This window comes from Gastrolobium bilobum, unplaced genomic scaffold (assembly GCF_033153095.1).
Source record: "Gastrolobium bilobum isolate Gb01-03AN ecotype WA unplaced genomic scaffold, APGP_CSIRO_Gbil_v1 utg3711, whole genome shotgun sequence".
In the NCBI taxonomy this organism is placed as follows: Eukaryota; Viridiplantae; Streptophyta; class Magnoliopsida; order Fabales; family Fabaceae; genus Gastrolobium; species Gastrolobium bilobum.
The window spans coordinates 411,952-424,628 of NW_026899314.1; the positions used below are offsets into that span (position 1 = coordinate 411,952).

Consider the following 12,677-nt stretch of genomic DNA (forward strand, 5'->3'; position numbering starts at 1 on the left):
TTATTATTAATCGACTTCAACCTTTAAGCTATTCCAAGTTAATGATTCATTAATTGGAAGACTGTCGCTCTGGATGTAACTCAAACTAATTACCATATTGGATTGGAAAAATTAGAGGACATTCAAGAAATTTTCTACTTACTTAGACCTTTGAATCATGAGCTCAAGAAGAGGTCCAAGAACTCTCTCCATTATTGTTAGGTGCTCCAAGTTTTTATGAGTCTAAAACAATGCTTCACCCTGACAAAAATTCCACATTTAGAACACTAAGACCAGTTGTTCCATATTCAAATAATACCATAATCTATCTTGATATATGGAAACATCCAACATTCCACAAATCGCATGGGTATGACCACCCTAGACCAGCATTTATAATTTCAGATGCATGTGAGAATACATTTAACATAAATAAGTGCACATTATATGTTAGACCCAGAAGTCTCACTAATTTCATTTTAGTCAAAAAAGCCTCAATCAAGTAAATAACTGAGATAACACAGTTCCTAAATGGCACCATTACATCAACATATCTTAGTGATTTCAAATCATCTTGTCGGCTTTACTCTACATCAGAGTTGCCAAAAAAATAGAGAGAAATATTACATGTTCATCTAATAGAAGAACAATTTGAGAATATGAAGAAGATAAACACAAAGATAAGAGAACAAATATGTGCACAAAAGTTGATTACCAAATGAAAAGACTAAGTAACACGTATTCTATTTATATACGAAATAATTTAATTTTTTAATAATTAAGCTCAATAGTGGGATATTAATAGGGTTAACAATTACCCATGCAGAAAGTTGTGAGATATTAATTCAGTTATTTCTCACCTATGAAGTTTAAGTTTTGAATTTGAATAATTCTCACCTATTGAGTTCAAATTTTGAATTTGAATTTGAATTTAACAATTAATAGGCTTAACTATTTTCCATGCAGAAAGTAGTGAGATTTTAATTATTGTTGTTGGCCACCAAATAATTTGAATTTGAAAATCAAATTATTTTGAAATTTATTTTAAACTAATTTATTAAAATGAAAAAGAATTATTAAAAGAGGAAACATTTCAAATTCTTTCAATTGTGAACACAAATCTTATAATGAAAAAGAGAGCGACGCGTCAGCAAAGTTTTCAAAGTTTGGATCAGCTTGATAAGTGATAATTATCGTCAGGGATGTTCAAAATATCTAGAAAAACTGAATTGTTTTAAGAACCACATTAAATCAGTTTTTCACTGCTCTTCAATTTGCACTATGAATAAGCCAACAAACAGAGACTTCCAAGTAAGGAATTTTTTAATGAAAACCTTAATCATGAAAACAAATATATCACAGTATCTCATAAATCAGTTTTTCACTCTCTCTTTTTTTCTTCCGTGAAATCTTTTCAAGAAATGTTTTTCCTATACAGCTCTGTTTCAATCTATAAACCCTGTGAATGGCACCATGGGGCTTCTGTTGACCGGAAACTGCCACTTGTACCAGGCAGCGATTGAGACGCTCCGTGGCGGCACCTTGAGGCCCATGTCGGAGCTTCATGACCTAGACGCTCCCACTCCCATCGCCGATGACGCATCCAAATGGGAAGTCACTTGTTGGTCTGAGATCTGAACCCAATTTTGCAGTTCTCGAGGTCGAAGACTAATAATTCTGCTTTCGATGGAAAACATAACTGATCGAACGAATTCACCAAATTTACCAAATTTCAGATGACCGATCTTAATCTCTAGTTGACGCCAAGTTTCAGAGCACACTCCCTTTTTTTTTAGTTTTTCTTCATTGTTTGAACACTTTGTTTTGAGAAGAGGGTTTTCCTGGAATTAAATTTGGTTGAGATGTCGAGATACTGGTTTGGGTAGAACCGGTTTCTAACCAATTCTGAACCAAATTCAACCAGTTCAAATAAAAAAAAAGGTTCCGTTCTTTGAACCGAACCGAATTAAAATGATTTGGTTTGGTTATGTAAGAAATCAAGTTTGGTTCGACCCATGCCCATCTCTAATTATCGCGTATTACGACGTGGTAAGCGGAATATTAATCTATTATACGGTAACTCATTATTTTGGTATTTGTACATTTTGTACTTGTACGTTTGCAAGTCAAAGAATCAGCGCACGGCAATATTACCAAAGCGCAGAAGGCAGGACTCAGGACGGAACAAATCCACTTTTTTCCTATTTCCTTTTGACAGCTCAACACAGTATATATTGAAAAACTCACCATTCCAAAACAAGGCTATAAGCTTAGTTTTTAACGGTCAAATTGCTTCCAAGTTTAATTCTATTCTATACGTACTACGCTCAAATAAGATTATGCGGTGCAAGCTCATCATCATAGTAAAAGCCGGCATGTTCGGGCACCCCACGCGCCCCTCCTCTTGCGAGGTTTCCATATGTATGTCGATAAAATCAATAGGCAAGTCTTTATATATAGTCAAATTAAGTTGAAATGCAAATTGGTATGAGCTAGCTAACGTTTCATCTAAGCAATAACATTTGCTAGCTAGCTTGTCGAGGACTTGTTTGAGATTTTAAGCGCGTAGCTGTTTAACTTCTTAGTCTTAGTTCAAATCCAATGGCTTTTTCTCGCATTGCCTTATTCCTAGCAATCTCCACGGTTTTGCTTTCCTCAGTTGCAATGGCAACTGATTACAATGTGGGGGATCAGAGTGGCTGGACTCTTGATTTTAACTACACACAGTGGGCCCAGGACAAAGTTTTCCGTGTTGGTGACAACCTTGGTATGTAACAAGATTAAAATAAAAGTAATACTTAAATTAGTCAGAATTTGATGGCACTTATTAACTTAATGTTGCTGCAGTTATTCAGTTTTTTTTTATGGGTAGGGTTTTATTGACAATTTTTTTTTTACAAACTATATTATATGTGATCGGTAATACTTTACTCAAGAGTGTATTACCGGTCAGACGCTATAGTTTGTAAACAAAAATTTTGTAAATATAACCTTATCTTTTTTTATAAATCGTTATGTTAATTTATATACATTATTTCCTTATTAGGATAAGAAAAGATAGAAAGACTTTTTATATTATTATTATTCAAAAGAATTTATGTAAGAATGGTAATTATTGTTTTGAAAAATACTATGCAATCGATCAGAATTTTTTTGGTAGACCTTTTACCGAACTTTTTGATATATTATTGACTTTAGAATTAATTATTTGGGTATTTATATATATAGAATGTGTAGTCAAATTAAGATGAAGTCTTTCTCTTTGATCTATTAATGATGCAGTGTTCAATTATAACAACTCAAGACACAATGTGTTCAAATTGAACGCTACACAATTCCAGAACTGCAGCTTCCCACCATCAAACAATTCACTTTCAACCGGAAATGACGTTATTCAACTGAAACTCGAAGGGAAGAAGTGGTACGCTTGTGGCGTTGCAAACCACTGTTCTGATCATCAAATGAAGCTTGTCATCAATGTTGTGACCGAAGGTCCTGCACCTGCTCCTTCTTCTGCTGTTGTTTCTTCTCTATCTGGGGTCCTCATGGCAGCCCTTGTTGCCATTTCAGCCATCTTCGCCTGACAGTGCCACTTCTCGAGCCATTTCAGATATCTTTGTTTGGGTTTGTTTTTCTGAATTATACATGATTGTATGAATAAAGGGAAAATGATTTGTGATTTTAAATAACATAAGTTGTATTATTTTAGCTGCTTATAATTATATACCCTAGAGAATATATAGTTATAATATTAAAATTACATATTTTTCTCTTTCTTCAGAAGCTGTTAACTGACGTAGAAAATGAAAAAATATAATTTTTTAATATGATAATTATGTATTCTCCGGAATATATAGTTATAAGCAGTTAAAAACACAGACAAAAAGTTTTCCCATGAAAAAATTATGATTATTTATTGTAATGTTCTAGAAATGTTTTCTCAATGGCTGTTTTGTAATTCTCAATATTCTTAACGAAATGTCAACATAGTTAAATAAGATAAAAAAAGTTCCGGTTGTTATAGTCAAAATTTAAATTGGTAAATACATCATGGGGGTTATTCTTACATTGATATAAGAATAAGAAGTCATATATCAAATTTTAGTAATTAATTTATTTGCATCTAAATGGTCATATAAATTAATAAATTAGAATATAAATAATATCAACAACCAAAATAAAAAATATAATTTATACTGATGTAAATTGATATATAATATTTTCTACGAGTAGCATATCAAAACTTGTATAAACATTCACTAAAATTGTTTGACATGCCTACACCGCCAAAATTAGCCAAATGGAACCTGATGAAATTGATGATGACCTTAATATGATTAAACCTGTATAAACATTCACTAAACTTGAATAAACTTCATGTCTCGCTAGTTTATAGTAGGGATGTGCATGGGTCGAGTTGAACCGAATTTTTTTTAAAATAAACCGGATTGGTTTTAACGGTTCGGTTCAAAAATGGTTCAGTTCGGTTCAAAACCGATTTGGTTCGGTTCAAAAATGGTTCGGTTCGGTTTAAAACTGATCTGGTTCGGTTCGAAAATGATTTGATTTTAATGAAAACAGTTCTATACGGTTCGAAACAGGTTCGGGTCAACTATATTCTGAAAAAAAAAATTAAATAATTAAAGTAATAAAAATCAATTCAGTTCGAAAATAGTTCGGTTTGGTTCGAAAATGATTTGGTTCTTGAACTGATTTTAAAAACAGTTCAATTCATCATGAACTGTTTCTTTAAAAATCGATTCGGTTTATGAACTGAATTTAAAAACCGATAACTATACAATTCGGTTTAATTTTTTTTGTTAGTTTTCACATCTCTTAGTTTATGGCAAACAAATTAATTTATTGCTTTTTCAATAAAAAAAATTACGAATAAGTAGTCGTTTTGAAATTAATTACGAAAATATAGCAGTCAAACACGCCCCATAGGGGCGTAACCGGTTGGAGAGAGACACTCCCCATCTGGGCGTGACCGAGGAGAGAGACACTCCCATCTGGGCGTGTTTCACCAGGTGCTGCCACGTGGCACAAAAGTCAACCGTTTGACCGTACAACTTTGGAAGTTCATAATTTTTGACTAGGGTATCCGAATTAGGTAATTTTTTTTATTCCACATAACTTTTCGAGATCTACATAATGACACCTCATTTGGCATATTTTGTTACTTAAAATTTTTTTTGAATTTACAACAATGATACCATAAGAACGTTTAAACTCAAATTAATAAGCAGAAAACCACTGTTATGATTAGAAACATTCATAATAAAAATCCTTATGATTATGGTAAGTTATGATAAGGTTAATTATGTATGTTATTGAGATATATGTTAAAAATTTGAATGAAGAATTTTATGAAATTTATAATTTTATTCGGTTAACATCTCTCGGTGACAAAATATCAAATAATTTATATTAAAAAGTTAAGTGATTGCTTTTCGTTTTATTTTGATTTTTAAGTTTTTGTTCATGATTATAAAAATGTTAGATTATTTTTAGTAATAATTATAAGGTAATAACAAAGTTATGTCATTTTTAATAATTATGGTATCATTGTTGTAAATTCAATTTTTTTTGCGAGAGACAAAATATGTCAAAAGAGGTGTCATTGCGTAGATCTCGAAAAGTTATGTGAAATCAAAAAAAAATTACCTAATTCGGATATCCGAGTCAAAAGTTATGGACTTCCAAAGTTTTACGATCAAACTATTGACTTTTGTGCCACGTGGCAGCACCCGGTGAAACACGCCCAGATTGGGAGTGTCTCTCTCCTCGGTCACGGCCCAGATGGGAGTGTCTCTCTCCAACCTGGTCACGCCCCATGTGGGCGTGACTCACGCTTAGGTCACGCCCCATATGGGTGTGTTTCTCTTTATTGGAACACATGGGCGTGTTTGACTGCTATATTTTAGTAATTAATTTCAAAACAACTACATTTTCCTAATTTTTTATTAAAAAAAGCAATAAATTAATTATTTTTTTCCGTTAGTTTATAGCTACACATTGATCGGATTAATTTATAAGCCTTAGGAAACTTCTGTCAAACAAATATAATAATATAATAACTTTATCGATTTCAGAGCTTTAAAATTTACAGAATTAACAGCCTTAAACCAGAGTTTCTTCTAATTGTTAAAATATGATTGAGCTTGAGTCATGATGCTTTTGCTCATATCTGCTACATAACTTGCTATAACCAATAGCACAATTATAACAACCATGAATTTGAGGGCAATCTCTCTAGTCGTTTCTGGTGTTAACCCCACATCATTTTTTTCTGCAAACTGGTAGTGATCTGTTTCTTGCTCCTCTCGATTAATATGAGTATCTTCTGCTAGTGCTTCTTTGGCTGTGGTTTCTGTCTTTTCTGCAAACCCCTTTTTCTCTAAATCTTTCTTGTGCACAAATTCAGTGATTTCCTCTTGCTGAGGAATTTTCTTTGGCATTACCACCGAAAGAATGCTTTGCATGAAATTACCATAAATATCATCTACAATGCAATTTGATGGGAGTTCAAATTCTTTCTGGAAACGTCTCCATCTAGTTCCATCCAACGGACGCTCTCCACTTATTATCAAAAAACCAAGATGGTCGATTTGAATTCGTATATGCTCTCTCTTAAAACCTGATATAAAAAAAAAAAATTGTGGTCTAGTTTGGAAGAAATTACAATAACATGAGTATGCACAAAATAAATAGAATTTGAATAAATATTTGGTCATATAAGATTGAGGAAGGTTATAATTGCAATATGTTACAATTATTTTTGTTATTGGTGGATCAAAATCAAATCAACGACTTTCATTTGATATTATTTTGTAACCGTTGATTTGATTTTGATCCAATGATAATAAAACTAATTGATAAAAGTTGGAAAAAAAGTATCTAATGTTACTTTAGATAACTTTGCTTAATGTTCATCAAAACGACGTCGTTTTGGGGTTGAAAAATTAAAAAATTAGAATGATAAAGACTATTATAACCCTGAAATAAATTAAAATTATAAAAACATCATGATTTCTGTTCTAAAACGACGTCGTTTTGGTGAACATTAGATAAAGTTATCTAAAGTAACTTTAGAAAAAACAAACTCAAATGTTATATGGCAAAAACATCTATTGATTTGATTTTAATCTAATAATAATAAAAATAATTGATAAAGGTTATATGGCAAAAATATCCGTTGATTTGATTTTGATCTAGCAATAACAAAAATAATTGTTAATTAAGGGTTGTAAGCCAAAAAGATGCAAGTATTTAACCTCTTAGGTATAGATTCAATAAATGCTTTTTATGAAGACATGGACCCATTCAAAACTAAGCGTGTTTAATATATATAAAACAAATGAAGTGCATAATGTAGGCACATGAAATTAAACATGCCTGGAAGATGAAGTTCAACGGTATCACGGTTCTCTTCTGTACGCCAGTTGTACACAGGATCATAATCCTCATAAGACCGATTAGCTATATGTGCATGCTTGGTATCCATTAATTGCTTTTAGGTTGAAGGAGGCCAATTAATGTTGGGTTAAGTTATTTTACATATAACTAGAATGTATAGAAGAGACTTGAAGGGCAAAAGGGCTTGAAGGTTGCCTTCTTGTTTCGTCATGAACTAGAATTATTCTATGTTAACCTTTCCAAGTATTGTTACCTCGAGGGTTAGTAACCTATATACTTTACGTGTTTGAATATACTCACTTCCTTCATGCGTAGATGTATTTCTCTGAGAATTTAGGAATTGGATCATTCATTTTGTTCCATTCGTGATAACAAGGCATGCAAAGGCTATATGAAGAAGCAAGCTAAGCCCAGATAATTATTATTTTTACAAATTAAAATGAAAGAAAAAAATATCATTGTAAGGGTATAATTGCTTACTACACTCAATGAAAATGTTACTTTGTCTAAACGATATGTCTCAATGAAGTAATATTTGCTCTGAAAGAAAATAATAAATTAGTTCTTTACTTTTTCAAAGTTGTTTCTTTCTGAAAGATAACTTAACTAAAGACAATAAATAAATAAAACATTACAGGAAAGAGGAAAATTTAAATAGGATTATTAATATTAAAAATTTATTTGATTTAATTTATTAATTGTATTATAAATTTAAAAAAAAATTAAAGATAATAAAAATAAGATTTTTCTGGAGAACTTAACATCGTTGGCATAGATTAAACTAACATAGACGAATCTTCTAAAAGAAAGGCCAGTCTCAAGATATTTAATTTCTAAAAACGGAGTCAGTCCTTAAATTGTTTTATGTTTTGATTAAAGGAAAATATATATACTCTCGTGTTGGTAGAGAGTGGATATTTTTCTCTTTTACACCTAGATTGATTTTAGTGCTATTTCTTTTTTTCTTTTTTTATAAGTAAATGGATCTCACACATGATTGTGTTTATAATATGAGAGGATTTCTCTCCTATCACATGAGATTAATAAAGTCCTTCAATTAAAATCATAAACTAATTTGAGATTTAACTAAGGGAAAAATGTGTATCATTTTAAAGGACACAGAGTTGCGTCATTTTAAGTGAGAAAAAGAGATAAATCATGGAAGAAAGAGTGAAGGGAAATTTTTTTAAAGATGTAGGTCCTACCTCTTTGTGAGAGTGAAAGGATATAAGGCGTATCATTTAAAATGACACACTTTTTTTCCTTTAATTAAATAAGAAAAAGGTTATTGTAAAGAACCTTGGGATACACCACCCCAAAAGCTAGCTCAAAGGATGGGAGTGTCCAAGGCCTTATAAACTCCACATTAGTTGCACATACAACCAATGTGAGACTATATATCTCAACACGCCCCTCACACGAGAGCCCATTGGGCTTGAAGAGTGGACAATGCAACAGGCCCAGCCTACCTGTGCTAAGAAACGCCACAATAGAAAGTGAGGGACGGCGAGGCTCTGATACCATGTAAAGAACCTTGGGATACACCACCCCAAAAGCTAGCTCAAAGGATGGGAGTGCCCAAGGCCTTATAAACTCCACATTAGTTGCACATACAACCAATGTGAGACTATATATCTCAACAGTTATATTGACAATTTTTTTGTTTATAAACTACACTAAGTATGACCGATCATATTTCAATCAAGAGTGTATGACCGGTCATACTTAATGTAATTTGTAAAAAAAAAAATTATAAAAACGTCATTCCCGTTAAATAATAGTTAGAGTCACGCGGCCTTTTCTCCCTCTAAATTTTCCAAGTTTCTTAAGCCCAATAAGAAAAATTTTGGCGACATTAGGTAAAGTGTCGATTCTTGCACACACCTCGCTTTAGCCGGGTTCTTTAACGTTTTCTGTTTCTCTTTTGGTTAAAGGTTGTTCCGTTTTCTTTTGTATCCGTTCCGTTATATTTGAAATAACAAATATTTTTTTAAATAACAGACATTCATAGTACTTAACGAATGATTAACCAATTTTGCCGTCTTCTTATCGAAAGTGCAGCTATATGAAACTCCAGCATCCTCTATTCCTTGGATCTATCATGCCACAACATATTTATCTCCTTGTTTCTCAGGCCAAAGATGGAAAGGAGAAATGCAGGAGTTTAAAAGGATGCAAAAGCTGAAGAACCAATGTCAAAGATGATATTTTAACTTCAGTCTTCTTTAGATTTATGGGTTTGAGAGAGAAGGTTGATTGAAGTATTACACTAACACGTATTGGATTTTGGAACGCTGATCTCATGTTAAAGAAAAACTTTAGAGTTAATATCCAATCCATATGGATCCAAACAATCATCATCATCACCTATTAAGCTTGTATGCCAATAGCCCAATATATATGTCCAACATATACTGGTACCCAATATAAAGAAAAGCTATGGCATTACATGAAATTCAAGAAAGAAACATTCCCTTGTTTCTACAAGGCTTATTGATTCTCACCTTCAAAAGAAAATTTTGGTAGTGAGGTCGGGAGCTCAGTATGCTCCAATTTCTATTTGGGTATGCTTGATCGTGTCTTCTCTTTATCATATTCAATATCTGCTTATGTTGTTTACTACAGCTATTGTACAATTAGGAAAAAATATTTGTCCTTCTAAATACACAACTTATTTCATTTCACTCTCACAAAGAGATGAAACCCACACTTTATATTTTTTGTTCACTCTCTCCTCCTTTATCTATCTCTTTCTCTCACTTAAAATGACACAACTTTATATGTTTTAATGACTCGTTTGGTGGACATGATAGGATAAGGATGAGATATGATATGGGATTGATATGGGTAGGATATGATATGAGGCTGATAAACTTATATTATGTCATGCGTTTGATGAGCACCTGATTAGTAATCTGATAAGATTATGTAGAAAGAGAAAGAAAAAATAAAAAATAAAATATAATGCAATAAATACAAATATATTGGATAGCGTGGAAATATATTGGGTAGCGTGGGGCTATATTGGGTATCCAATATTGGTATCCTATCATGTTGGATTCTAACCCAACTCCCCCCATAGAATAATAAATCATGTATTGGATAGCATAAAATGAGACAATAGGATAAGCTAATCATATCCTATTGACCCATCAAAGAAGAGATAAAAGTAGGATATGATAAGCTATCTTATCCTATCTTCTTTATCAGGTGCTCCAAACAGGCCCTAAAGTGATACACATTTTCCCCTAAAATAAATAGTAAGATCCACTTTACTTAAAAAATAAAACACGGAAATCGAAATGATAATAGGAGAAAAAATTTATCTTATATCTCATAAGAGAAATAAAACCCTTTCAGATTTCCCAAAACCGAATAGGCTAATATATAGAGGCAATGTTATTGAATTGTAGGGAGTTCGTGAATGTGTTCCATGAAAGGTGAAATATGTAAATCTAGGGGTACTATGTGTAGCAATGGTAAAGGTAGAGTAACAACATAATAGTAGAAGCGAGAGGAAAAAGCCTCTTCTATGGGAGAAAGGGATATTTAGAGTAGTGGAGTTCCTCTCAAGAGTGGGAGAGAAAGGGTGGAAAGCTATCACCTAACCAACCTAGTCTTTTCAGGCTAAGCATGCTGAACCAACTGCTGGTATGCAGGGGCAGCATTGCATGGGGGAGAAGGAGAATTCTATGTGATGAGGGGCCCTCTAGAAGGCTCTAGATATGAGCTTTGATATTGGACCCAATGTATAGGGCCTGTAAGGGCCTGCTAGAATAGTTATTAAACCCAAATCAGTTATCAACTCAGTCAGGATAACGCGTTACTTCAGTTAATATGTAAAGATGTATAATAAATATATAACGCTTTTCTAGAACGAATTTGATAATTTTCTATTTTCCCTAAAAGTAATATAACAACTAAAGTAATTTGCCTGGTTATGTCACTCTTTTTCCCTTAGGTTGCAAGTTTAAATCCTGATCGGACCAATCCAATATGGATTAAGCTAAATCATACACGGTTGAAGGTTGAAGGTTGAAGACTTTGGGTTGTACGTTGTAATTTATGGGCTTGAGATGATTCCTGTACATGTGAGGGCTATTGAATGATTTCGGCACAATGGAAAAGACTGGGGGGCACCTGCAAAGACACTCTGATGCTCAAGTTAGTATCAATGCTAGGTTTATGTTGTATTGAATGGGAATAAGATGGTCATACATGGGTTTGCACCCTTCGTATTTATAGCAATCTTTGTGCCGCCTTTGGTAGGCGGCATACCTTCTTATTGGTTACTGTGGGTTGCTGCCTTTTTGGCTATTTCCTTGGTGAGCAAGTCTATATAGTAGCCTGTTTTTTAGAGTGGTGGCAAGCTGAAGCTGTCTTCCTTATGTTGGTCTTTGTACACGGTGGTGGAACTCAGCTTGTTGCAAAGCTTTTCCTTAGCCTTTAAGTTATATAGGGTTGCGCAATGCTTGAATCATGTATCTTGCGCTGTGAGATCACTGTGTCTCTTGGGCTCTCTTTGGGCTTTAAATCTCATTGGCCTGTATATTTTTCCATATCAAATCCCAAGAGTACAACTGTGATGGAATATTTTGTCACAATTTTTAAAAATCAATTTAACCAAAAAACCAGTACCAGGTTAGCATCGCTTGTTCATTTGTTCTTGATCGGTTCATTTGTTCTTGATCGGTTTGTATACATGGTCAGTTAATTGACTAAATCGAACCAATTAGAAATTCGCGTCTCGATTTAATCAATCCGACTGGCCGGTCACGCTAGTTTTAATAACACTGTATAAAAGCAAGGAGCGAGGGCCCCACTACATTTGGTTCTCGATTGGAAAATGGATATTTGTTTTCCTCTTTACAATAGATGGCTCTTTCCTTTTTCTACTCTACTCATCTCTACTTTTTTCCTATGTGTTATTATTATTCACCCTAGAGTGACTATGTTTTTTTTTTTTTTTTTTTTGGTATATTTTATGTGGGTGGATGTGTCATAATCAATGTATTATTTATGTTACTTTTTTTTTTCTTCTGACAATGCTTTACACCCACTAATTTAAGAATGCCCCATCAATAATCAACAGGTCTTCAGCGTCAGGTAGTGTTTTTACCTCTAAACTTCTTAAGTTTATTATTAGTACCTTTTGATTAGCCTAAGATTATTACTAATCTTAATAAGACAATAGCTAAAGTTTTCTGCTTAATGTATTTCCAACGTAAAAAGTTTTCTGCCAAACTAAAATAAGTTGATAACCTTAGAAAGCGTGGTGC

The 12,677-nt window shown here is 33.0% G+C and overlaps 2 protein-coding genes across 2 annotated transcripts; one reads left to right on the plus strand and one right to left on the minus strand.

Moving 5' to 3' along the window:
• Positions 1-2,580: 2,580 nt before the first annotated feature.
• Positions 2,581-3,563, plus strand: LOC133289399 (blue copper protein 1a-like). Its single transcript, XM_061487318.1, has 2 exons — positions 2,581-2,746; positions 3,262-3,563. The coding sequence occupies exons 1-2, from the start codon at positions 2,581-2,583 to the stop codon at positions 3,561-3,563; spliced, it is 468 nt and encodes a 155-aa protein (XP_061343302.1).
• Positions 3,564-6,119: 2,556 nt separating this feature from the next.
• LOC133289394 (inactive protein RESTRICTED TEV MOVEMENT 2-like) lies at positions 6,120-7,486 on the minus strand. Its single transcript, XM_061487314.1, has 2 exons — positions 7,378-7,486; positions 6,120-6,619 (listed from the first exon to the last, which is right to left on the minus strand). The coding sequence occupies exons 1-2, from the start codon at positions 7,484-7,486 to the stop codon at positions 6,120-6,122; spliced, it is 609 nt and encodes a 202-aa protein (XP_061343298.1).
• Between the last annotated feature and the right edge of the window lie 5,191 nt (positions 7,487-12,677).